Source organism: Varroa jacobsoni, unplaced genomic scaffold (genome assembly GCF_002532875.2).
Source record: "Varroa jacobsoni isolate VJ856 unplaced genomic scaffold, vjacob_1.0 scaffold_1210, whole genome shotgun sequence".
NCBI classification, from domain to species: Eukaryota; Metazoa; Arthropoda; class Arachnida; order Mesostigmata; family Varroidae; genus Varroa; species Varroa jacobsoni.
Window position 1 is genome coordinate 1 of NW_019214112.1, and position 27,823 is coordinate 27,823.

Genomic DNA, 27,823 nt, shown 5'->3' on the forward strand with positions numbered 1-27,823 from the left:
CTGGTTAAGTATATGGAATCATAAATCAATTTATGTTCGATCAACGACGGTGTGGTAATGCTTCATAACTAAACGCATCGTCTTTAATACAATCTTATATTGCAGTTAGGTTTAGTCAATATACGTATTTTACGTATTTTACTTCATTCTAAAAGTTTAAAATTACCTTTAGCCGTACCGCAAAATACCAGTTCATCACTTCAGAATCTCTAGTGTTCTAAGGTCTAATTTTACCACCATAGCTCCCTTTACCTTGTTCAAATTATACTAGATATACTCGATCACGCTCGTTAAGCTCTCATCTACGTGATTTTTGTTTTTCATTAGCGTCGCGTAAAGCTGATTAGCGCCAGTCCTTCTCACCGTTCGAAACCCTTTGTCCATTGTAGTATAGTAATAATAACTTATATAATCCGCCAAGTTCATCTCGAGTAGTATAAATATTTGCCATATGAACAAATTGCTACAGTTGGCAATCCTGTTCATTTCGAACAATGCGCGCAATCAAACCCCGAATCAGTATTTGAATAAATGTTTTGAGTTCTACATCTGCTATCGTCGTTCAGAGTTGTTTCAGACGATAGACTTCAGCATAAAACGAAATATGTGCACGTCCGAAATTGGGCCGGGGTTGCCACGTGTCCCTAATTTTAATACGCCAACACAGTTACTATTGCACTATAACGGGGACAACTTAATTTACCCATTCACAGCTTACATTCGAGTCTTGTACATGCTGCTGGCCAAGTTTTCCCACTTACAAGTTATAGGCAAAAAAAAAAGCACTCATCTAAATAAGTAACATAGCCAGCCTCAAACACTTCTACTCGCTCTAACTTACCACTGTGCAGCCTGCAGTGGCTCACTTATTGAGTCTGTCTATAACTCTCACCATCAGAAAAAAGAATTGGCATCCGAAGATCAATATCGGCTTCGTTGTAACAATAAAATTTTTCATAGAGGCCGAAATTAATAGCGTTAAGTACTTGGCAGTTTTCGTCCGCTCCGTTAACTTTCTACCGCTCCGTGATCCGCGCGGCTGGGCCATATAGTCTTCTAACTTTGTGTACATAGTGTTACATGTGTCCGCTTTAGATACGATACAATGGCGCCAGGTTCGACTAGACGGGACGTCGTAAGCCATCCAAGCGAAAAACTGAAAGCGCTGCCCAGTACGAAGCTGGGATCGGATCTGCTTTACTTGTTGTATAAGCAACGCCAGCCCAGCCACCGAACCAGCTCAGGTCGTCGGCAAAATATTCGAAATGATGATTAAGTCGATTTTCGCTGAATCATTGGAAGGTCGCTACCAGCTGAGGCAGACAACATGGACGAACGAAATAGTTTCATCAGGAACTCCCTGAACGAATCAATGCGAAACGCGTGACTGTCTACTAAAAAGTCCGGCTTTTCTAACTATTGCAAAGCAACGCTAATCAGGTAAAACCTTTACTACTATAAATAATTATAGACAAATTTATTGGCCATAGAAATCTAGGCTTAGCCGACATTGACGTGATCTTTTTGATTGTCTATGATGTCCAATGGTATTGTTTGTAGGTAGTCTAACCGCTGTACATTTCAATTTGCCAACTTGATCGGCACCGAGTTGAGGACCGCAGTGATTCTGCTATTCGGAACCTATAACACTATAGCGATTTTATAGCCGGGGCTATCGATCTATATAGTGGAGGCGGGTTGGGCTACTTAGGAAGTCAGATGGGTCGATTGCGTTCCTGCGAAGATGCTGTTCGCTAAATTGAGAAAAATCTCGTCGGAGGTTAAAACCATTCGTGGTCGTTACTAGTAGTGGACGAATGGCGGGCCAGACTTACAAGCAAGAAATGCCTTAGGCGGAGGGGGCATTACGGCTTTCGGACGAAAATGAACTGCCACAGGTCTTGATTGGCGCGTAAAACAAAATGTGTTTTTCTAGTCTAGTAAACTGTGGATGACGTTTCCCAATACAGTATCGACGTGTTGAAGACTTTCCAGAAAGGTATTGGCTCTGTGGAGCTTACATGACAATAGAACACAAACAATATAATTCTACCAGATGTTGTCGAGGAAATTTCGGACTAAATGTTAACTTTCGCAAAGTATAAATATTACTTTCAGCCATTGTGCCAAAGTACAGTGTATATATATATATCTGTCTATCCGGATAGGGTAAGCAATTGTTTTAATGCAGGTAGTCGACTGAATGCGTCAGTGTATGCTTTTTAAATAGCAATAACGTATATTAATTCTTGCTCGGCAACGGACCTCGAAGCGAATCCTTTTTTGAACCTATTTTATCGTGAAGTTCCAGTAGAACGCCACTGCTTTTCCTTTTCTTAGATCACCAACTATTATGTCCTTTATATCCAGTATTCATCTTCAATGGGGCGCTTAATTCTGGATGCACTCTAGCCGGTAGGATAAAAAGTAACAGTTACTCTTTTCTATTCTACTTATGGATTACGTAACTATTAAGATACACAGAAAGGAAACGTCAGACATTATGCCCTCGATCTGTTGGTTATACTAGTTGTGGTCGAAGTAGAAATGACTTAATCAATGAGCTGTCATAAAGATAAAATAGATCGAGCTTTATAGGCCGGCACCTGAAAGTTATATTTTTTTTTATTCGATTTAAGTAATGTACCCTTAATATCTCTATGTGGCTTTCAACTATTTATCCTATATGGCAAAGGTCTTATAGGAGAACGCACGATCAATCCGATAACGTATAGCAGATCGGAAATCTTTTTTTTGTAACAGCGCCCTTTTCTATTGAACGTGTAATTGACTAAATTGTACCTGCATTATGTGAAGTGATTTCAACCCGGCCTGTTTCAGGCCCACATTTCACTGAACAGTAGAAAACATTTTTTGCTTCCAAACCTGTCCAGCTTATACCTACCTCATGCATCCATAGTTTTTCCGTAATTTCAGGAGTTATGGACACAAACAGCAAAGCAGAGCACTTTGAGTACCTGTGCGCATCGTGACAAACGAAAACCTGTAGCCAATAGACACATCTCTATGAAATATCTAGTTTCGCACAGTTAGAAGCCTATGGCCGGCATGAGTCAAATCAGTCGAAAGTAGGGGAGAATTTACCAAGCGCTTCAAAGAGATTGTAGCGATAGTTAGAAACGTGTCAAGTGGCTTCCGCTAAGTGCTCTTCGATAGTTCAAAATGCATGATTAGCGTCACTTGGCCTATGCGTATCGTAAAATACATCGAAACGTTTGTAATGCTGAAGCGTTAATCGTTAGGGACGTTGGGTTTCTATATAACGGCCTAAAGATCTCTCTAAAAAAATCTAGTTGTATATTTGGGTAGCACCGAAAGCACTTCAAATGGCTCTTAACACGCGTCAGTCATCGAAACCCCCTCTGAGGAAGCGCGCTTTCCTCCATGACGGGTTCTATGCTTCTGTAAGGGCTGGGCAGAACTTGACGGAAAATGCACATATCCAAGGGGGTAAAATTTTACTTTTAATAGAGGGCCTTTGTTCGGTGGACTCGTCCCTCTGGCTTTTCTTACAGATCACAAAGCCAAAATTGTATTTTGATAGATGCTTATTTCAGCGTAAGTTGTGTATCCGACGCAAAATTGTGATAATATAAGAACACAATATTTCCGAAGAAGCCCGCTGCAAATTTACGCCTACATTTTAGCCGTTTACTGTAGTATGAAACACAAGATAAGAACAATTACTACCCCTAGTCCTCCTGTTCGACGAAGACGAAAACGGGATTTTTTGCTGATTTATTTTTTGTGAAATTATGTGATTCCTCAAATATTTGAATAACATGTTTTGTTGGGTTTTATGTGGACATCTTTTATCATGGCGTTTATGCCAGGTCCGATTATTACAGAACACACTGTGTTTTTCGACAACGCCTTTTTGTATTTCAATCAGCAGAAACTAAAAAGAGCAGAACTGGACGTCTTGACAGAACTTTATTTCATCACACAGATACTGAATTATATTAAACTGTTCTCGATTTGATGATTCTCGAGAAATGTTCTCGATTTAAATTTAAAAGAAACTAACTTACCTTGAAGTGCACATTGAAAACATGCATAAAAACGGCGGAACAAATTACCATTAACAATTTACTAATAACAATTATGAAACACTTCGTCTCTTGGTATGATATCAAGCAGCCTTTTTTTTTTTTATTTTTACGATATCATGAACCCATACACGCTTCCAGTATTAATGGCGTCAGGCAATTAGCAGACTTTGTTCACAGCAGCGGCGTTATGACAAAAAATCGAACAATAGTTATATAAGTAACCAATAATTATATAAGTAAAATCTAAAAGAGAAAACTTACTATAAAGAGAATAGTAACCATAAGGATATTTTGCGATTTTAATGCCAAAGTACTAATGGAGTGCCAATTAGATAAAGATCTTGCACAGAAGAAAACCGCGACCAGCTTCTCTACGAGGTAGGTTTCGTTAACCAAGCAAGACGTCAGCCTTGACGTAATTAGTTTAAGATATATCTATAACAAACGCGGTTAGTCAACTTCCATTGATTTTGAGAAAAATGACGACGAATTTGAAAGATCTTGAGGACCAGGATTCATCCAAAGGGTTTTTTTCGTATAAGCATAGGTGACAAAGGATAATATTTAAACATCAGGACATTATTCGGCCTTATAACAGTCTACTACACTTCTAACCACTGCAAGGAAGCTACACTCTTGTGTCCTTATTTAATCACACCTGTACATATATTTAATCACATTTAATTAGTCTATGCGGTTGCTGGGGCTTACATCTACGGCTTCTGGCTTTATTTAGCTGGAGACCGCAACAAACACATTTCTAAAAGAAATTTGTAAATATAGTAACGGCCAGAGTTAGTTGCATAGAAGCTTTCCTTAGATAGGTTAACGTCGTAGAACCGACCTTGAAGATAAATCTGTGTGCGCTTTCACAGGTCAGTGAACATCAATCTATCTTAAATACTTTATAACACGATTATATATACCCCAAATATTTTTTCTTTTTACCCCTGTTCTTATTTGTGGTTCTGACTTGTGTGCATAGTAATAGAAGATAAATAAGTAAATGTGGGGAATATATACATGGCTTTGCGTTTAGAATACGCTCACGTGACGTATGTGTGCACTCGTTTCGAGCAAATTAGATATATCCCTGCTGGGCTTGCAAGGTTTTATGGTTAGCGCAGTGAGTGAGCTTAAGCCTCCGTGCAACATACGCAAGCGTATTTTTCTGCACCCTATAAACAAAAGGATATATAGTTGTCTAGCTCCGAACCCGAGTGTAGATCCTTCGTTTGGCGCGGCGGACCAGCTGTTCGAAATAACGCCTAACGGTTTCGATACCGGACGTTTCGCTTTGTAAGCTGACGATCACGTGACCAGGTGGTCTTAATTCGAAAAACTCATATTCGTTTGGGGAGCTCCTATTCCCTGTTGGTTTGTTCAGGTCCTACGAATACGAAGTTAAGGGTTTAGTTGGTAAGAGTCCCATGCCACCGGACAATAGCGTAGCAGTGAAGTCTAGCCTGCATAATGTATCAACCGTTAATTTCTCAGCAAAAATAAAAAAAAAGACGAACAAAGTCAAATCGCGAAATTTGACTTTTTGAGAATTCGATTGTTGATATAACGATTTTTAACACATTAGTACTCATAACAAAACTCTAGTTAATATTGTGCCTATTACTGCTTGATCAGGTCCATCTGGTCATTCTAAATATTTATTTGTTTGGCGAATAATTTAACGTTACGTGCTCAATTGCTGCACGAACGGGAAGCCTATAACTTGTCGTAACCCAATCAAAACTGGTTTAGCAAGGTAACAAACGCTGCAGGCACGACATCTTGTCGCATAGTTATGGTGGCTGGGCCGTCTAACATCACAACGGAAGATAACGTGACGATGCACGAGAGGTACTGGCGTGACAATCATAACCAATGCGGAGCACCGATTTTACTCCACATTGATTTGCTATTTCGATCAGATTGGTTTGGTATGCTTGACACCCAGAAGAGCCGAACGCCTTTCCAGCTTCCCAAACGCGTTGACAAGAACAGCTTAATTAAAGCTTCCAATTTTCAGTTGGGGTAATTTCTACAGGGTATATCCGCGGAGTTCACGCTATCGAGTGCTGAACATATTAAAAACTAACTAAATACTCAACGATTTTATTATTCTGTTTAGTCCTCTACAAGCAGTCATAATCATTGTGAGAAATGTTATCGTTCTACCTTCTACTAAGCATCAAATTTTGCTAGATAATAAAAAAATATGGCAATATTTGCATAATGATCATAGACATAAAACGACTTCTTGTGTAGCAGAATACGAACAATTAAGAGCCAATGAGCTGACTTTCGTAAAAAAAACAGTTACATCGACTTCGAATTTGATGTTTACCAGCGGAAAGGACCAACATTATCAATTGATCAGATTTGTCTTCATTTGGGTAGTATAATAATTCCGTATTGCTGCAGTTATATCTTCATTGTTGCTATCTAAGTAGATATAACTTTGTATAGATACATACACAAGCGCAAAAATGGTCCCATTGCCCCTGACCACTCTATAGAGTGGTATTGATAAATATTGATAAACGTTCACATGTACGGGTACATTTACTTCGTCACATAGCATAGGAGCATGGCTACGAAGAAGCGTATTTAACAAGTGCAAACTAAGTTTCTGCCTCGCACCCTATCAACTTTTTTAATCACTCTGATTCACTATATCGCGCCCTACAGTTACAAGTAGCCGGACAGCGTTTTTCAAATTAAACGTTTCGAGTTGAACGTTCGGTACTGCCATTAAGTAATCCGTCACACTTAACTTACCTTAACTTATATCGAAAAACTCGTCTCTCCCACACGACATAGTGATTATATTTTTGATTAGGTATTTTATTGATCATTACGTCACATAGCCAGGTAAGATGACTGTGTTTGCGTAATTATGATACAGATAGACAGTCTGAACCCGTTCCAATTAGCGACATTTCGTGGTGGAACTTCGCGGAGGCGTCCAATTTGAGCCGGGAGTCTCTTGAAAGTGTTTCCGTAGATACAACACCCCTATAAAATAAAATTTTATTACATTATAGAGATAACTTATCGTGCTAAATTATGCTAGCCATACGAATATTTAGATTTGACTCGAAGACTACACGGATGCTCGCCAGTTGAAACTGGCTCTCCATGAAACTAACTTCAATATTTTCGTAGAAAAACACAGCACATCTAAGCTACATGTCTATAGCATTGAGGTTATGAGGACGAAATATTTTCATACCCCAGTTCGCACGTTATATGGCTATTAACTTAAACTTAAGGCCGATACTCTCCCGATTCAATATAGTTTTAACAGAAACTGCCATTGTTCGCATCTGTGCGTAGTTTCAACTTCAACTTTTGGCAAAACCTTCGGCGCCAACGAGCCAATACACATCTTTGTTACTACTCTGTTTGTTATTACTTTGTTGTTACATTATGTTGCTGGCCCAACCGGTCGCTAATGGACCGTTCATTTCGGACTACCTCATATTTTTTTCCTATTTTGTGCCTACGATTCTCTTTACGAAGCTGGCATTTGTAGCGACACCGCGCCACAAAACCGTTTGTCTCTGTGATTACATCATCTACGGCTTCGCCCCCTGTGGACCAACTCGCCTGTTGCTAATTGAATGCCAAGCGATTTATTATATAATGATATTTTTCGAATACAAATTAGCTGATATTGTAGTTTGCTAGGTCTGCGTTCACGCTGAAATCAGCCGCAGTTGTTTTACTGTAATGGCCACGTAATTTTTACCATTGTTGGACGTTACTTACGTCTGCCAGGTGGAGGAGAACCCATTGCAATTCTATGGTGAGGAACCGTAACCTTCACAGAGTTCGTATTAGCATAGATATTCTGTACTTGATATTTTTCATTCGGATTTGCGCTAATTATATGCCATATTTATACTCTTGCACACAAGTTATTATGGATCAGTTGTGCCAACTTGCAGCCCTTGCTTGCCGAGGTCCAAATGAAGGCGATCAGAAAACGGCACAGACTTTTTCGATACAAGACTTCGCTTTATTATCGGTACATCGGTATTGATTGTGGGAACAAGCTTCTTCGTTCTCACACATGGAGTAGCAAATGGATCCATGTGTTTATAAAGGGCTAAACTTGAAAAGGTTCGTTTCTAGGTAGGAAAAGCTATGCTAAAGTATAAGGTATAATAATTGACTTTACTAACGAATTGGCAAGTACACGGCCGTATTAATTTATACTTGTTGAGCCAGGTTAAAATGAAAGGCCGTCTGGGTTCGAGTCAGTGGCGCTACCGTGTGCTCCATCCCGCATATAAGTTTAATTTAGTCTTGCTGGGTTTTGTATATGAAATAATCCTGAGACAAAATCATCGCAAAATTAGTGAGCTGCTTAAATGTCTACTATTGAACTTTAACTTTTTTTATATTCGGATACAATGGAAGCTGTACAAGCGATGACCCTGTTTCCTGAAGCATGCCTTAGAAAAGAAAATGGGCTACGGGCATACTATATAGATAGAATACAATTGTTCTTTCGTATGTGCTTGGTCGGATAAAATCGGCAAATTTTCTATCGCTCGAATCATAGACTCTTTCCTACTCGACTTGAGACAATTGAGCGGGACTCAAAAGCATTAAGCAATGCGTTTCTCCTTTACTGTACTGTTACACTTTGCCTATACATATGGCTATTAGATACCATAGTCGTCTGCATACACTCTACTCCCGATCCGATGCGTAGCACGTTCCTCTATTCAAATGTACCCTTATTGGCAATGAGGAAGAGCTGAAATATATTACCGAAGCAGCTCATTCGCACACTATTCGGGCTAATATTTAAAGGTGGGGTAAAATTTATCAACATGAATCCATGCGTCTTCTGCGATGTTTCTGGGACCTTTTGCATCTGTAATTGAAATATAGATTAGAATGTCTTCTAGATTGAGCTAAATATCTTCAGTATTCAAGGGGCACGTAAATCTATTGACTTGTACAATGTCAGTCCATCGCGTTTATGGGCAAGTTCAGAACACAGGACGGGTATCGGGTAACAAAGGGCAAATCAGGTAATCACCATATAAACGCCTGCTACTTGTCAAACGGACAAACCATACTCTGCACTTCGCAATAGATATACATATGAAAAGAACTAGTTACATCATGTAGAGCACTTTAATATTATTGTAAGCTGTCTTGTAAACCTTTTAATTCATTGCCGTTACGTCATGCGCCGGCTGTGGGTAACTGTTCTCTTAAAGGAATTATTGATTCGAGCCAAATTTGCGACGTTCACCCTCACTCCTAAATGCTACCAAATGAAGGCCACTCTATTTAAGCTGGTCACGCCGTGCGTCGTTTCTAGTCCGTTATATAGCCATGAGTTGCCCCCTACTGAAGCCACGCTAAGTCAATTGTTTCGTCTAAAGCAACAGAATATTATTCGGACGCATTTCGCTCAAGACGTCCATATTATAAGACGTCTCGTTGTAATAGCAGGGTTTTGCACGTTGCGTTTTTTTGTCTCTGCTCGCATTCAAGCACGTCAAACGTGACTTGCCCGTGTGGCAACGTGAATGGACTTCAAGGAAACTCGTGATATAACCTATGTCGTACCAACCTTGAAAATTGCGTTGGCCTGCCTAACTGTGTTGATAGTTACGTGCAACGAAAATACGATATTGGATAGAGAATTAAAATAAATCCACTAACGATGATCTCAAGAAGGCCTATGCTCCTATTAATGGCCATATTTTGGTCAAGTCAACAGTTTGTTGCAGCTCAGCTCAATTCGTTTGGCCTGGGGCAATTTGGTAATCAACACCTCAGCACGGGCCCTTTCGGAGGTTCCACAGGGCCATACGGTGACTTCGAGGAAGGCGCTTTCAGCCAATTTCAAAGGGTATCGGCAAACGGACCTCAATTTAACCTAAATTCGCTAATGGGATATGGGATACCCCCAGGCGTTAACTTCGGTTCTCAAGCACGGGCAGAAGGCTTCGACTCACAGGGAAATTACGCCCCAGGAGGATTCGGCGCCGGACAAAGCTTCTCAACGGCAGCTCAAAGCAATTTTCCTCAAGAGTTCTCAAATCAAAATGGCCAGTTTGGCCAAGATGTAGTGGGTCAGCAAGGTCATCAGATTAGTCAGGCCGAACTTAACCATGCTCAGCTTGGTGCGACAGGACAGTTCAGCCAGGACCAAGCAGCTCTACAGCCTCAAGTCGACCGCCTTCAACAAGGAGGACACGGTCCACAAACTGGGTTTTCACGTATTCATAACCATGGTCCCGAACCCGTGCAAGATTTAGCCCAAGTGAGTGTGGGCCAACACGGACGAGGAGACGGATATAACCAGGGTGCTGCCGTTCTTGGCCAGCCAGGCCAACCTGTTCTCAGACCAAGCCAACAACGGAACGTTCCTCTACCAGGACATATCAGTGGTACAAGGCATTTATCCGAACAACACGACCAGCAGGCTCAGCAACTGCCTCATCATCAACAACATCCCCAAGAACAACACGGCAGCTCAGGACACAACACGCACGCTGTCCAGCATTTAGCGTCTCAATCTCGTGATCACCAGGGGGGTCATCCAAGCGAGGGTGTGGGTACCCACGGAATCCACAATAGAGGCCACGAGCAAGCTAACGGTGAAACCCTTCAAGGCAAAGCCCTCCTTCAAAATCATCACCAACAAACCGACGGCACTAGACAATACAACAAGGTTAACTACAATGATGTTTCGCAATATACTCAACAGTACGATGGCCAACAGTTAGGCCTCCAGGTTCCGCCACAATATCAACAGCAAGTACTAGCCGGCGTTCAGCACAAAGATGGCGGAAAAGGCGGTCACGGCACAGCAGCAGCTTCAACCCACCCCACATTACAGGGGATACCCCTCGAAGCTTTCGCCCAGTATCAAGACGAACAGCTGGGGAAGAGAACCTTTCAAAAGCATGATAGTGAACAACGGAGTGCTCGCCACGATGATCAATTGAGCTATCTAGTTGGTCAACAAGAGGCTCACCAACAGCGTTAAGAATCTCCGTGTGCAAATAAACGATATTATCATTATTACGTATGAAACCGAGGAACGTGTTAATTTTGACGCTATCTATATAGTATATATTTGTCAATTGCTGAAGAAAATAAAGTATTTGCTGTGTGACTGTTTGTGGAGTTTATTCCTTCTAGCACACTAATATATTATCAACGGTAAAGAAACCGTATTATTGAATCTTCTGGCAGCTCTGACGGCTAACAGCTGTAACATTCTTCAAAATTTGACTCAGTCTCAGCTCTGAGCTCTTCGTTGTGACTTTCCATCATTAAGCGTTTGACGCCGCGCTGTATCTTTCTGTATTTCTATAAAACTATTACCAGCAAGTCTTTCACCTATAGGATTTCTTTTTCAGGGAATTTTATCTTAAAATCTAATTTTACAAATACTATACTTTTCTAATATTTTCTATTTCTACTGTTTTTAATTTTTCCACAAATTATAGAAACTGCTTTGTGTAGCTTACGTTTACTATTTATTTTTAAAAATAGAAGACAAATTTCATAATACTAATTTTTATGAAAAAACCCACTTTTCCCCTTATTCTTTATAAGAAAACCTTTTATTTTACAGGATGTTTTTAACTGTGGCTTTTGTTATTTATTCCTAATCTATAATTTATTTTTCAAGATTCTTTTTTAATTTCAAATAATTAATTTAATTACTTAAAATTGGAAAAGATTTTCCTTTGGAAAAGATGGAAAAGTTCTTGCTTGAGGACAAGTATCTCGATTTGAACGTTTCAGTAAGCCTCTTTGCAAGCAAACCCAAAAGCACCGGTTGGTTGGACGCCAGAGTCAGCTTATACATTGCCTGTGTCCCATTCAATCCGTTCAGTTCCGTCTTAGGTTTTACCATACGTACATTTTTCCGCAACCTATTTGTCTGTTTGATTGAGAACAATCGAGAGTAGGTCAGTGTGAAATGTGTACCCTCTCCTGCTTGATCCCTATGTAGTCGCTTTCCTATGGGGTGCTTTTCGATTTCGATAGGCTTCATTTCGAATTCTTAACCGCATTGGACCCGCACCTTGGCAAAGCCACTGTGTAAGATGTGTTGTGTTCGGGGCACCAGGTAATAGTCGAAGTCAATAACGAGTCTAACATGGCACGTTTTGAACAGGCGTTGTGCCCAACTGTAAAGAACTATAAACGAGAAACCTGTACAATCGCAGCTTACGCAGGTGCAGCCGTTCAGAAGTAAAGGCGGACCCAATGATTTCAGTTGGTCTGAGCCCATGTGGAGTTCTGCTAATAACGCTTGAAACCGCGCACTCATACGAGCACTTTTATAATCTAAGCGCAGTTTGTGTCGCCCTACTAATTACATCGGCATATCTGTCCCTCTCAATACCAACTTAAGCTATGTTCCTCAATGGTTTTAGCGCAATCGCGTCTACGTGTTATAAAAATCGGTCATGTCCTAATTCACAGAGTGTTTAAACATTGGAACGGACTTATTCCAAATTGGAAATCGCACCTTTGCGCTGCATTCAGTCTGCTCACAATGACATTCCCAGTTCGTAACCTTGCTATTTACGATTAAAATTATCCATTGCGACGTAATGCCGAAGTAGAGCCTGTTGCAGTAGGCAGTGGAATTCGATGGAACTATTTGAGAATGTCGTTAAACGCTGACGAAAATCAATTAGAAACAGTTAGTACTGTTCGACCTTTTTCAATACAAGGCATTCGGGAAGTATCGTAGTCCGCTCTGGAAATACTCTACAATGATACCTTTTAGTTGATAAACTAGAGGCGCGAGATAAAAATGTCCAAAAAAACAGCAATGGTCTCTAATGAGGCGCAACTGGCAAACTATGACATGTAGAATTTTCGCGTTGAAGACAATGTATAAAAACATAATGAATTTTGAACAAAAGAAAAGTTATTATATGTTTATTTACAGACAAACATTTTATATTAATCAGGAATAACGAGGCGTTGATTGGTTATTTATTTATACATATATGTACAAAAGTCAGTAGTCTGGCGGTTCACTCTTTTTATATATATTTCGACTGGCAACAGCGCTAGGTAGTCTTAAGATTCTCCTACTATTTATTGTCACCAATGATATGCACCACTGACTCGTTAACGCAAATTTAAAAAAAAAACGAAATTTAACCAAGTTTTCAATGAACACCGATAATAACAAGGACACACAGTTTAAAGGAAATATACCTGTGAGTAAAGCTAAAACTGCCCTTCCAAACACTCTAATTAACGAATGCGAGTGAATTTGTTCACTTAGATGGTATACGAACCAGCTCTCTTATGTGCCACCAAATTTAGTCCCTAGTGGCGCTATGACGTGTTTCGTTAAGCAGATCCTGTCATCGACCACTCGACAATCTGTAGTCAGTAAAGCCACTTGATATTATACATAGCAGCACTTTCGTATAGATCCCATTGGCGTGAGCATCTACTTAACCAACGCAAAACTTGGTTGATTCCGGTCTCCATAAACACATTTTTCGTAAGGATTGAAAATAGTTAATTTCTTTTCTCACATACGCAAACCTCTATTCAGCTGAGTGTTTTTATGTGCAGTTAGTACAACAACAGAGTCAGGCACCATCATAACAGAAGGCATGCAGTTTTAGACGTTTAGAGTGAAAGTGTTTACTTTGTATTCACGCCGTATTTCTACCTGACTCCAAACGTCAACTCAAAGCCTGCTATCCTTTTTTGTGAATATTCCCAATAGTGTTTCTCGATCCCTTCTCTTGTTATGAACTATTTACTTATACATCACGAGCTACAACCATCCGGCGTGCACTTTAAGAACTTCAAATAGTAGTTTTCTGTACAACGCGTAAAAACGCCCCCTTTTACTAATGTAAACAAACCCTATACTTCGCCATATGGTACGCCAACAGTATCAGCTAACGAGGGTTTCGCTCTAGGATTTTTATGCTGAAACCGAGCTCCTTCTTATTACGAGACCAGCGCTGCCGAATCCTAGCCGGTGTTTCACCCTCGCCAGAATTTTCATCGTCACCATTTCTAATTGTACTGGAATTCTGGACGCACGGAAACGGCAATCCGTTAGAATATTTGCATTTTCGGTGCTGTTTAAGCACTCGATGGTATAGCGAGTTCGCCTGCTGTTCTCCGAATACGTCGACAAGCTCCGATGGGGGAGGTCTGAGCGGTCGGCCCCTGTTTTTGAACCAGATCACGTAACGTTCATACGCGTTTACAACCTTGTCCCGCTGCTCCGACGATAACTATGAAAGCGAAACAAGAAAGGAATTCGTAAGACCAAAGGGGATAAATCCACCAGTCAAAACGAAAAACAGATACCATTCAGATTTATTGATGTTGTTGTAACTGAATAAAACGCATGTTACAACTGTTGTGCATGTCGTACATGTCATTAACGGGACCTGAACCAGTGACCCATATAAAGAGTAATAAAGAAAAATATTTTTGCTAGCAAACTGCCGCATGATTTCTAATCAGGGAGCATACTTGATATAGTGGTATATTGATTAGAAGGATTTTTCATGTGAATTATTCATAGCTTCTAAATGACGGAGTAACTGTGACGAAAAGAGCAGATATTAGACAGACACCGAAAATGACTTTTGTGAACAAGACGTAGCGTAATTTTTGCGCCGAATTATTTTTTTGTAGAAGTATGTGTTAATAGTACCAATGTTTAGCAAAATTCGAATTCTAATGCGTCGCGCAATCTAAAATCTTCAACAGTCGTTAGTCCACGCGCAATGGAACGCCTTATATGCAAATGTTGCTTCGTTAGTAATTAAAATAAATTTCTGACTTCAACGAACTGACTGTACTCCGAGTATTTATTATATACATATATAGTACATAATGCATGCGCAAATGCTCGAATAAATCTTTAAATGCGTGACATATGCGGTTTTATATCTTATTATTAATTATTATTATTATTAATACAATAACCTTTTTCTTTGGCGTCGTGGTAATCTATCAAAAGACGGATGACTCAAGTGCTTCAGCCGTATATTTTACCTCTGTCCACCATGTGATGACTCGACGATTGTACTCATTAATTCGGTCGTTGTATTCTACTCGGTATAGTTCCTTCTCCTGTTTACTCAAAGCCCTCCACTTATCACTATAGAACTGCATACGGTTCTGAAATTGAGTACCATTTGTGCTTTTTCTGTACTCAGTTTATACATATATATTTTTTTTCTAGCTTATTAGTATGCTGCAGCTACGATTCTTTCTACAGAAGGCCTGCATCCTGGCCTATTCAGTACTAGAACTTCACGGCGAAGTCAACTTGTATGAGAGCTGAGAACGCATAAAACGCGCGACAGCTTTAGGACAGCTGGCTTTCTGTAATATCTCTGCTATCTCACATCACGTTACCATGGTGCAGGATGCAAAATCCACACATGTACTTTGTAATTACACGTTAAAGAGAAAATTAACTAGCTATAAAATTTACTGTGCTATCATTTTTTGCTAATTAATTTTGTTAGTTGACTATCAGTCACAGTTGTTTGTTGCCTTATTTAATCGTGCTATTCTTGTAGAATATGTAAAGATATTTCGTCGTCTCATGCTAGAAGCTGCCATTGTAAAAGATATAAACCATCAAAGAAGACTGAAGTTACAAACGATAAAATAGAACGAGTTCTTGTTTTTGTAATTAAAATCAGTTGCGCAAAGGCTAACGATGCAACTTCCTGTTAACGATTGTGAAAGTCACATGGCTAGTCTCAAGTGATTACCTCACTGATTTACCTTATTACTGCGGATGAAGAATGTAACTCATCAAAACATGACTTTAAAAGTTACTCGAGAACTGATCAATAATATTATTATGAGTGTTATTGCCAAACATCAAAAAAGATACCAAACGTGAGTGTAATCGATAGTTAAGCAATAAATTATAGTTAAACGTAATAAAGATAAACTTAAATAAAAGAGTTAAAATGATAGCGTGAATAATAAGAAGCTTGGCAGTATTATTAACTAGAAGAACTTTCGAGTTATGAATTGCCCTCATTATTAGTTTGTCACTAACTAAATAACATGTCTCAGTTTTACAAACTGGTAGAAATGCCTAATGGAAATGAAGCCAGTCCTAGCAACATACCTTTGCCATAACGATACCTTTATTCGTCCGTTTTCGACTTTGTGGTGTCTGATTTATGCCACTGTTCTGTTTAGGAAAGACGAATTTTTCAGTTTCTGTCAGTTCCTTTCCAGCTGAGGAGCTCTGCTGCTGCTGCTTGAAATTTGAAGCACAGAAATTTGGCAAGAAATGAAGCAAACTATGCGTGTTCGGGCATATTTATTATATTAATATTATATGAATAGATGCAGCATCCTAAAATTAGGATTTAAGTGCACACTCTTTTTCGACGCGTTTTCCAAGTAAACTTCTTAGCTTTTTTGTGTATTCATATTACTTGAGTAGTGGAGAACTTATGGATTAAGTAAATACGTCTCTCCGACAAAACAATCCTTTGGTAGCTTATGCAGCCATTGGAAAGAATGCCTCTTTCACTAGACTGCCTCACAATTCAAAATATTCGACATTGAATTTATAATACCCTATATAGATACATGAAAGTATGTTTCTCCGATTGAGATTCTGGTAGCTTTTATTATATTGTAGACCGTGCTCGATTATGCAAGTGACTTACCCACTGAGTAAGCTCATGGGTAACATGTTCGCTGCTTTTCCGCGAAGCTTCATGAAAAAAAAGGCCGAATGGTGACCCTACGGTGAGTTTTGGCCCGTTAAGCTCCTCGATAATTTTACGAAACTGCCGCTTAGACTTTATTTTACTATTAGCTCGATACCATTTTAAAGCCTGTTGATACTCAGATTCGCCAAGGCCGAGGGTCTCTTTGAAATGTTCCATTTGCTTTCGGTGCTCTGCATTCTCTTTTTTGAATTCTTCAATGTATGGCTGTCAAATCGAGTGGCGAAGTAAAGAAAATGGTAGAAAATAATAATACTGTTAGAACTGTTTTCTATTCTATGGCAGCGCCGTCATAATCACAAATCTTAAGTCATAAACGATAATAAATGGTTATTAGATAAAACCACATTTAACGGCATATATTCTGGTAGCATGTTTTGAACCAGCAGAACGTATTCCCGCGATTGTTCATTGATCAGATATTTGTCCCCTAAACTTAGAGGCTGGCGAGATGGTTTGGGCTTGAAACCGGACACACTGGTAAAATGCTCTCGCGGTTTCCGATGTGTTAAGGTTCAGAAAAGGCCTAATGTCAGATGTCCATTACAAGGTTTAGAGGCTATTAGCATGGTGATCTTGAATGCACATTAATGTATTCTCCCAAATGCTACAAAAAAACATTTGCAATTCAGCGCGCCTGTTTTTACACCGGAAAAGATCCGCTTAGTGTCTGAAGCAGTGCTTAACTGGGACAGCACAGGATGTAGGACTCGAAATATTATTCATTCTAATTAGCAGGGTGTAAATAGTAATAGACGATTGTGATTTTTTTCATTGCACCGTTCATGTAAAACTAAAATAAAAATAGCTTGCAATGTGTACCTCTATACCGTATACTCCCCTATATGAAAACATTTTTTTCTCAACAGTCTTTTGTCAACCCTTCACAACTTCTTCTCTTTGATTTTCAACAACTTCTGACTTTAGGGCGGCATGTTATGGGTAATTAATGCGCATTCTCTTTAACTGTATTGTCATTGTAACCGAAACCAATAAACATGATGCCACGCTGGTCCAAATCTTGGTACTTACTAAAATGGAAATTACAGGAATTATATAATAACAATCAGACAATTAGAGAATTAAGGAAAAACTTGAATTAACGAAAATAAAAAATTATTATTAAGTTTATTAGCTGTATGTATAGTCACCATACTGTTTTATAGATCTGTTGCAAAAACCCATGATAAGTCCACTCTGACTAGACGCCTAGTGAAAGCCTTATGCACTCCTTGATACTATACCTAAAAGGAATAATTTCGGAGAGTATCTCTTAACATATCAAGAATGACTGAGAGTGCCTAAAAAGAATTGTGGTTCTGGAGTTTCTTTGAACTCCTACCAGCGAAGCCGCGAGGTAATTTATAACCTAGAATTTCACCTAGATGTTCCAATTACAAACTGTCCGAAACAGAGGAAAATGTTGGTTCATTCTCAAAAGTTAAGCTACGATTCATAATTACGTTCATGGTTGACTATTTTATATATATTTAACCTTCATACAAGTCGAATAAGTATACCTCACTGTACACTGAGCCTGATCATTACACTCGTTATGACAAAACATGCGTAAGAACTTGAGCGTTTTTCAATTTTTAGCCACTATTCTATTATTTATTTAGCCACTATTTTTTTCTTCCTATACAATTAGGCTTAGAAGAAGGTTTATTCTCATCCTAGGTTGAGTAAGATCATTAAAAATATACCTATTGATGCATATATGTCGCTACAATTGCAATTCTCACTTGTGGCTGACAAGAGCTTTAGATAGCTGCTAGGCTAAGGATAAAAACGGATCACTATCTTAAAATCCTTCCATTAAAGCGACGCATTGCTGTCAAATATATGAATAGTAATACTACGATTTTTAATGTCTATAAACATTTGTGACACATTGTGCATGGTTCATACAACCTGCTAATTATTATAAAGCTTTTCTAAATATGATACCACAAAGAAAAGGCACTATCGTTCCATGGCCGGATTTGATAGAATAATAAACAATCACTACGTAAAAAACATGTGAAGCGAACCTCAACAAGAAGAAATTAGTCGAACACGGGTCAATGTTGCTACGAAATAGTTTCTCATTCAATACTCTCTCACAAATTTGTCATCTGCTATTAGCGTAAATAGTTTAGCATCCGTAAGTACGATGTGATAAGATTACATGTTTCGTAAATTAGGAGAAACAAGGAATTATTGAAAAAACATTAAAACGCATTAACCTTACCGCTTTCTCATCTTCGCTCATTTGCTGCCATTTAACGCTGGCTATCTTAGACAACTTGGAGGCGGGATGATTGCGCAGTTCAGCTTGCCGCAAGCCTAACATAAAACGAAGGAATGGGTACCGTGGCCTTTTAGGCTGCTTTGACAAGTCGATTTCTGCATACGACCTGCAACTGAAAAAAATGTAATCATCAAACACCAAAAATCATAATTTACACATTTCTAAAAGCATTATTTGAATACATGTAGCCTAACTTGGCTCGAAGGAAATCCTTTTTACCATCAAATATTTAATTTAGCATTGATTGAGATTATTTTTAGTATATTTATTGTCTTGTCATAAGTAACCCATTTGCAAAAAGCTTTTTAAATGATTCGAAATGTTTTTATCTTTGGTGATCCACCGTTGTCGCCAAAGTTATTTATGATTCATTGTTGACATTTTTTTTACTCTAAGTGTTAAGATATTAGAGTTAAATTACAGAGTGTATTATAGTTATAGTTAATAAATTCAGCGTGACAGCCATGAGCTAATTAACCGGTGACAGAATACGAGATATTTATTTAGTATAGCTAGTATTTAAAAAAGCAGGATTCGTTTTGTATTACCACCAATATGAGGCCTACAGCTTCTTATATGGTACTAACTAATTCGATGCTAGAATTGACTATACACCCTAGCAAAATGATATGTATTTTTTCAGAAGTACCTCTACGCAAAAATATTAATTTGCTGTCCGTTTTATTATTTTTTAATAGCGTTTTATTACTACTGCACATATTTGTTCGATAATATTTTACATGATCTATGATATTGTAAACTCTGGTGCAATTTAGGCTACAAAATCAAGTCATAATATACGACCAGTTCAAAAATAGATTATTAATAGGATAGCCTATCGCAACAGACCCTAATACGATCTGGGACTCAAAATGAAGCCATAATGTATTATGTTAATACAACTAGTTAGAGGATATATTAACTATACAATAAATTACGCAGCAGACGATTTGAGGCACGAAATTAAGCTATTATATATTACAATAACGATCTGTTAAAAGATAGATTACCCTCTGGAAACCTTCACCTTTCGGCACCTTGTTTTATTTGTTCAAGGCCACTGTTGCTAATTTACCGGGCATCTTAAATTGTTATTGAAATCTATTAAAAAGAGGTAACACAGAGAATTCCAGCATGATGCGTTAACGAGTCCACATTTTAGAACTAACATTTGTCGATCTGCCATCAAGATTCCCGTATATAACTGGTTTTTCTTGCAAACTTGCAAAATAGAACTGCAATACCAGTCCTTTGAATTGACTCTGAGAATCTCTATAGGGTTGTTTCATTCTGGATGGAGTCAGTTGTTTATGTCTAATTGCAATGTCTAATTGAGGCTGCACGAACGGATCCAAACTTCGTTGAAGATACGGATAGCTAACATATTTATAGTTTATTGCTATATAGAAGCAAAGCTGAGTTAATTGATGATATTGACGTTGATTTTTAGAGATTCTGCTGAGCCTTTTTAATTGAACGATTTTATTAGTATTTGTTTGAATATCCTGTGTGGTTTGATTTTTTATATCGGCAACTATTCTATCAAAATGTTAATGCTGGTTAACATTCTCAAAATATGAGTCCTGCAAGTATTATTTGCCTGCAGAAAACCATTGGAAACCATAATGATTTCGCTTCCATAAAGCAATTCGACCAGACAAAATTCTACTATCAAATTAGAACCATATTTAAAACTGTTGACTTTTGTCAATATCGTTTTAAAATTTATACTCGGTAAGAATAGCTCGCCAAGCTGCTTAGCGTTGAACATTGCAAATACTTCCTACGCAGTGGCTCTTTACTAATATTACTCATAATATTTTTCCTTATTGACATTAGCCTGTATATATATATATATATATATATATATGAGAAACAAGAATAAAATTTTAATTAGCGACGAAAGCACGTACTTATCAAATATGTAACTTACAAGCGGTAACTCGCACAAAGTACATGCGACTTTTTCGAACCCACCACGATTTGCGTCATACACATCGAAAGCCGATTCCACAAGGACATTCTATAAGCATTGACAGCACGCACGAAAAATCACAGGTACGAAACCATCTGACCAGCACAATATCCAATCCAGAATATCCCTGCTACATAGTTTGCCAATAACAAGTCATCATAAAGACTCATAAGGACGTGACATCTTATAAATCCTAGTTGTATAGCCGATATTCGAATAATTCGAACATGATTCGAGCCTGGCGTTATATTGTTGTCAGCTGATCTCCACAAAACTACTTTTGTTTACGTGGCGGCGCTACAGTCGGAGAATGGATATGTTAGCGCACTAATACAAGCCGACCTTTATTGATCTGAAGACTGGCGCGTGTAGACTAATACGAATCGTGTCTCCATCTTTTCTCACCGTAACGATCTGCGCTCATGAAATGCACTGCTAGCAAGTGCATATGCAAAATATACGCGTCACGTCTTTGAACAGCACTGTATGCTTTTTGTGCGCGCCGCCGGTTTCTGTAGAATCGGTTTTGTAATCAAATTGTAATAGGTTTATAAAAGTTTCATGTACTTTACACAAGAGGTTGCTTGTAAGTTTTGATTGATTTAGTTAGCAATCGCATCTTGATTTTTAAGGGAGCGCTTTGAACTGTTAGTTGTACGGTTCATAAAGATACAAACTTGAATAACAGGTTTAGTTTAAAAAACACGATTTTAAGTTACCAGACTTTATAGAAACTATTACACCTGGTCAATGTATCACAAACCTTTGGCATCATAAATGGAAAAATGAAATACGTTAATTTGTTATATGTGTTATGATAAATTATCAGGAGTTCAACAGGGTTTGCTTTGTAGATTTGGCTTGCTGACGGCGCAGAGAGCGTTCGCTTGCATATATAGCTTACATATTTTTGGTACCTATACTGAGAGAAGAGATAACCTATGCATAGATGCACTCTTTTTTCTTAAACATGTGTAATTCGTGTGCATCGCTTGCCAACCTTGCTTATACATATAGATTTGTCTAATTTTCTGCGTAGTTAATTTACTTCTTGTGACTCACGAATGCCGTGTCGAAGAGACAAAAATTATAACAAGGATATGCTACATAAGAGCTAGAACAAGGCGAACCCAAATCGCATTAACTTAATCCAAATTTTCTCCACAGTAAAAAGAAAATAAGACACCGCGTGCTCTTCCATAGTAGTGTCCACAGAGATTCTAGAGCCGAAAATTTCGTGGAACGCCAACTCGAAGGTCGGCCAAGAGAAAAATATAATCCGAACTTTATAATAAATTTCGCAAAACGTTTTAGCTTGAAACACTGCAAAAGAATCAATGAAATGTCGAACCAATCAAAGACATTAATCTAGTTCCGTGGCGAGATTTCCTACTCATTATTATATAAAACTCTCTGATGTTTAACAAAAATCCTTTTGTCTGATCGAACAGCCTGTCTCTTTCGACGGATGGCCGCCATCCGGCAATACATCCATCCATAGAAGTTCTAAGACCGAATAAAAGAAAGATGAAAGCCACCGCGCGCGCGAAAAACGTATGCTCAAAGGCGCCACTGCTGATTAGTCCCGCGTTGGCCGTCGATACCATTAGTGGAACGCGCAGCTTCGTGCTGATTGTGGTTATACTAATACCACAAAAAAGTTCCCATTGCTTCACATCGTAGGGAGGTAATTTGTAAGCGACTTCTTGGCGGTCAGTGTTATATCTCGAACGCATCGCGTCGGTGAGGAAAGTGTAAAATAGTATCTGAAGAAGCTACGACCGTAACGTCTGTTGTGTTGTTATGAAAAATAAATTTGGATATAGGTTAACTGTGCACACGTGAAGAATTTTTGCTTAGCTGTGTTCTCAACGACCAATGTGATCGGCCAGACTACAAAAATGTTTGGTGCAACAGAGCGGGGCCCGTATACAGGTATGATTTTCGGGAAACTTGTTAAAGATATAGCAACGATTTGACGCCTATCGATTCCGGTGTATGCAAGTTTCTGGTTGGCTACTATTTTGTGTACATGTGCTTTGGGCTTTCTCGATGGCAATAATTAATAATTTACTAATTGAAGTCGGAAAAGATGACGGGGTCGCTTCTAAAGTCGACGTACAAATACTGACTTTGGGTAATTTTGAGATTATGTTTATATAGTTGGAATATTTCTATGACGTTCAATTTTATTACGTGACCAAATTTAGCGGCAAATTTCTGCGGTATCTCCATGTAATTGATATATATATATATCATGTTTTAAGTACTAAAAATAACAAGAATGTACATCATATTGGATTTTGTTTTCAAATTATTGTATGTGATTCAAATCTGTATACAATATATTAAAGCACAAGTTGTGTGTTGCATACTGTCACCGATATATGAATGCTAACTTCTAATGCATCGAGGATGATTATTTTGGCCGCACTGTCGTTTTCAATTGGACTTATATTACAAAAGAAGACAAAGTAAAATATGAGACTATCTGCGGATTTAAAAAGCTTTTGTTTGGCTAACGTTACACAGCTTTGTAACGAAAATAAACAAGTAGAAATGACATGAGGTCCAAATTATTCGATGCAGTTTATCCAGCCCCTGTAGAACCATTTCGCACATATCACTGTTTAGAAATCGATCAGTGTTTTTAGTAAAAAGATCTGAACTATACATTTGGCCATCGACGTGGTCAATAAATATTTATGCATGAGTGTCTCACTTAATGCTTTTTGAACCTTGTGTGGCCTGGCATGTCTGATCTAACGATTTGTTTATACGGCTGAGGCATAGCTTATATGAATGTTCAACAGAAAATTGTCTACGTACTTTTTATTTTTACATCCTGATATTTTTTTTGAAATTAACAATTAATCGAGTTATAGCCCCTGTCAGTTATAAAAACAATCAATATGAACATCTATTAAACAATTATTAACAATTAGATTGGTTGTGCTCAAATCAGCTCTATGTAGATCAGTGATGTGAGAGACTTTACTGATGGGATGCTCGCATTAAAGATTTATTTATTCCATAGCAAATGCCTGCAAGATTCAGCCAAAAACGCCCGAAAACAGTGAGCCAGAGATGGAGTTGGCATCCGCAGATATGGACAGACGACGCGTTATCCTGGACGAGTTAAAGTCAATTGTGACCTCAATCCTTACAGGAAGAATTAGTCCCCTTACACTGACTGTATGTTTTCTAAAATTTTCTTTTTATTTTGCATGTAGCCAGATATTCTCCTCACATTAACTTCTGTAATTATCCTTAGTCAAGAACCTTGCAGATTATCAGGGGACAGCGAGGTGACCAAGAGTACATTGTGCTTTGAACTTTTTCCAAAAACTAGCTAACTAAATGGTATTTTCATTGCTAATTATTCCAACTGTGTATTTCGGGACAGATGCTGTCCATGCGATACGCTGATGTCAAGGGATTCACAATTCCCTTTCGCAGGCTAGGATGCGTTTCTCTCGTGGAAGTCTTTCAAAAGCATTTTGCTGACGAAATCGCATGCAGTTACATGCATTACTATAAAGACTACGTTGTATGGATCAAAAGTGAGTCTCTTAAACCCCCGTATATTACCTGAAACGTGAAGATAGTATCTATGTATTTTCAAAGGATCGGCAATATATCTCCCAGTAGGCATTGTTGTGTCTTTTTAGATGGAACAGCACTGAATTTCGAAATAGGTCAAGTTAATACTTTATTAAACTGACAGATGGACTACAGTTCGGTGACCGTTTATCCTGTTATAAACTTGCGTGTCCGCCTTTCTCATGACTAGTTACAAATACGTTTCTTTAGCAAAATTGGTCGTCGTTAGTTTGCCTTGAATCTAACCAAACAATTTTTTATTCAGATGACGTCCTTTCACGGGATACTGTTATTGATCGGTTGAGACGCTACGCATTGTGTGCTCAACATCACCCCCAGCTTCAACGCAGTCCAGGGATCAGAAAGACGCTATTCAAAAAACCTTCTGCTAACCTACGAACCCTGTTCTCTGGCAAAACCGCTTGCGCTGTTACTTGTAACACTCGCGTCGCAAAACTGATGTCGTCCACTCTAAGAATAGCCGTCGATGTTCAAGCGCGTCAGCCGCAGTCGGAGAAATCGGGTCGAACTTCCGATCCGACACGATCAACAACAGGCACATCAGACTGCGGCCAATACTCAATTTCACGATCGGCGAAAAGGCGGCTCAGCACAGATACTTCACTAATCTTACCTGTACAGCGGATGCGCATAACAGATGATCCAGAGGGTTTATCCAACGAGAATCAAATGCCAAGCAGGATGAGCGTTGAAGATTGTGCGAGAGTCTGAATAGAAAATAGTTATGAGCGAAACACAATACGAAGTGGTACGTCATAAAAAATTAAAAAAAGATCCATATACGACACTAATAACAATAGTCATAGAGTTATTGCATTGTTAATATAATCATAAATAAAGTAATAATATAATTAGAGTTGATCTAATCAGCAGAAGCGATGGCGCGTGAGGTTGTAGTGTTAAATACATTGATAGCTACGTTATGTTACACGGAATATAAAGGTAAAAAAATGAAAACGTATCGGGAGCAGGTGTATTCAAAGTACATACGACGACCGTGTTGCTTAAGATTAATTCTGACTCCTCTGAGTTACATTTTTTTCAATGGTTCTTTTGTTTTTGTTGTTTAAGACTAACCACCACTATATATGTTGTTGCAGGACAAATAATATTGCTTGCATAGATCTTCCAAAACCGTCAAACCTCGGTTAATATTTTGTAGAACTGTAGAACTTTTAAAACATCGATAAAATCTAAAAAATTACTATACTTAATCTTATCGTTAGATGAAATTGCCTGAATAGGACTTCTGACCTTCTCATGACCGAAGAATAACCGCAGTACGACCGAGATCTAAATCACTGATAAGATCATTCAGATAACAGTAAAAATCTTAGCGAACAATTACCTTAATACACAGGTACTGAAAATCGACATTTTCCTACTGAATACCTTCAGGTAAGTAGTATCCTAGAAGGCATAAGAAAATAATGCCACATCCATAATCTATGGTATAATTTTTACATTTATAATACTTGCAATTTTTTTGAACAACAGGATAAGCATGAGTTTTACATAGAATTCGTACATAGAACTTGTGCCTAGTAGACCAGAAATAAAATAACTTTCTTTATTCGCACAAGATATTGTGCGATATTTATATCGTTGACTGGATTCAGGCAAGCGGTAGGCAGTGATACACCTGAATGAAGGACCCTTTTTCCTCTGTTCGATTTCTGCGTACTATAGTTGTGATATCCGCATGTTAGCAGGCATAACATTGACTACATAAGTCAGTAGACATAGTGGGCATGATTGTTAAATTGACACTTTTTAAAGCACAAGTTTTTAAAACCTTGTCCGACTATTCCGCTCCTAATATTTTATAGCTTCCGGCTATAAAATTTCATGAACAATACTACCAGAGAAGCCACGAGGCGTGCGTTCAATTTCGTAGCCATGGAACCCCATATGCTCCTCAAGCATTGCTAGTATATTTCAAAAGGCATAGTATATTTGTCCTGGTACGAATCCATAGAGCTAGTGTTCTACAGCGGCCCAAAGTATTTTTGTGGTATAAAAGGTTTCTTAACTCGTTTATATACGTGTTTTTTTACTAAAGCTTCATTATTATAATCTATACTTCAATAGACCAGTTGCTATTACAAAAATAAAATTATCAGCCGTAACAGGCAAAGGCGAAAGCATTTGCCGAAGTTTGTTTACTCCGAATATTTGACATATTCATACTTTTGGAAGCATTTTTCTGCCAACAAACTTAAAGGAACTGTTCGTTATCATATGCAACTGGTGTTACCATAAGGATCGCCAATATTTCAACGTCACAAAAGACTGTTGAGCGAGCTCAAGCATCTACATACATACATAATTATTATAAAAATTATAAGTTATTAGTGTAAATGTTTTTTGAGCTGTTTGATAGATGTTCAACAAGCTCAGAGAGAGAAAAGGCGACACTGACCGACACCAGAAATGTTATGAAGTCTCCATCTTTTGAACATCGTATCTGAACAAATGATTCGTGCACTTCGCGATTATCTTTCCTAGATTTACTGCCTAACGTTATGTCGCGTTGTCTAGATAACCTGCATAATTCAACCACGTTCAGGAATAACATGTAATAGGAGAAAATAAATGGTGATCGTATCCTGATTGTCGCAATATGACGTCATCAACAAAGGTCGTGTCTTCTTTTCCTTACATTTATTCATTATCATTCTTAAGAATATTTAATACCCATTTTGCACAACGATGATGCCTAGCTGTATCAGAGGACTGCGTCCGCAAAACGCATTTTACCATAAAAGGGTTTTTGTGTAAGAAAACGCAGCTCAATTGGCCAATTCGTATGCCCAATTAAATATAGACGTGGTTTAGGTCGATCAGGATATAAAGCGGAACGCCGTTGCTAAACAAGAAAGACAAACTTTACTTTGGCTCCATTATAAGAGGTACTTACTTCCTGAAGTTGCCAATGGTTGTGTCACTCTTGTGATCTCGGGTAGAGGGTTGTGTTTAAAGCCCGATTTCTCAGGAACGGACAAAGTAAGCCCTTCCGAAATGCTTCTGCAACAGTCCCTCTGACGGCTCCGGTTTGTGAAACAATTAATAATACGCATCAGCTACTATTCCACTG

The 27,823-nt window shown here is 38.4% G+C and overlaps 3 protein-coding genes across 10 annotated transcripts; 2 read left to right on the forward strand and 1 right to left on the reverse strand.

Annotated features, from left to right (window-relative positions):
* The first annotated feature begins 1,219 nt into the window (after positions 1 to 1,219).
* LOC111267688 (uncharacterized) lies at positions 1,220 to 11,228 on the forward strand. Of its 2 annotated transcripts, none has more exons than XM_022846088.2 (2): positions 1,220 to 1,440; positions 9,591 to 11,228. In XM_022846088.2, the coding sequence occupies exon 2, from the start codon at positions 9,763 to 9,765 to the stop codon at positions 11,092 to 11,094; it is 1,332 nt and encodes a 443-aa protein (XP_022701823.1). In that variant the 5' UTR covers positions 1,220 to 1,440; positions 9,591 to 9,762; the 3' UTR covers positions 11,095 to 11,228. The 2 variants fall into 2 exon arrangements, with proteins under 2 accessions (XP_022701823.1, XP_086827522.1); XM_086971396.1 differs by having other exon boundaries at positions 1,223 to 1,440; positions 9,820 to 11,228.
* A 1,756-nt stretch (positions 11,229 to 12,984) lies between these two features.
* Positions 12,985 to 21,372, reverse strand: LOC111267689 (uncharacterized). Of its 7 annotated transcripts, none has more exons than XM_022846094.2 (6): positions 21,105 to 21,372; positions 19,068 to 19,233; positions 16,772 to 17,041; positions 16,219 to 16,353; positions 15,120 to 15,245; positions 12,985 to 14,347 (listed from the first exon to the last, which is right to left on the reverse strand). In XM_022846094.2, exons 2-6 carry the CDS (start codon positions 19,167 to 19,169, stop codon positions 14,003 to 14,005), a joined length of 978 nt encoding a protein of 325 aa, XP_022701829.1. In that variant the 5' UTR covers positions 19,170 to 19,233; positions 21,105 to 21,372; the 3' UTR covers positions 12,985 to 14,002. The 7 variants fall into 7 exon arrangements, with proteins under 7 accessions (XP_022701829.1, XP_022701828.1, XP_022701827.1 ...); XM_022846093.2 differs by having other exon boundaries at positions 19,068 to 19,239; XM_022846092.2 differs by having other exon boundaries at positions 21,061 to 21,372.
* Positions 21,373 to 22,650: 1,278 nt separating this feature from the next.
* LOC111267692 (uncharacterized) lies at positions 22,651 to 27,366 on the forward strand. Its single transcript, XM_022846099.2, has 4 exons — positions 22,651 to 23,037; positions 24,140 to 24,297; positions 24,509 to 24,665; positions 24,971 to 27,366. Exons 1-4 carry the CDS (start codon positions 23,004 to 23,006, stop codon positions 25,435 to 25,437), a joined length of 816 nt encoding a protein of 271 aa, XP_022701834.1. The 5' UTR covers positions 22,651 to 23,003; the 3' UTR covers positions 25,438 to 27,366.
* The last annotated feature ends 457 nt before the right edge of the window (positions 27,367 to 27,823 follow it).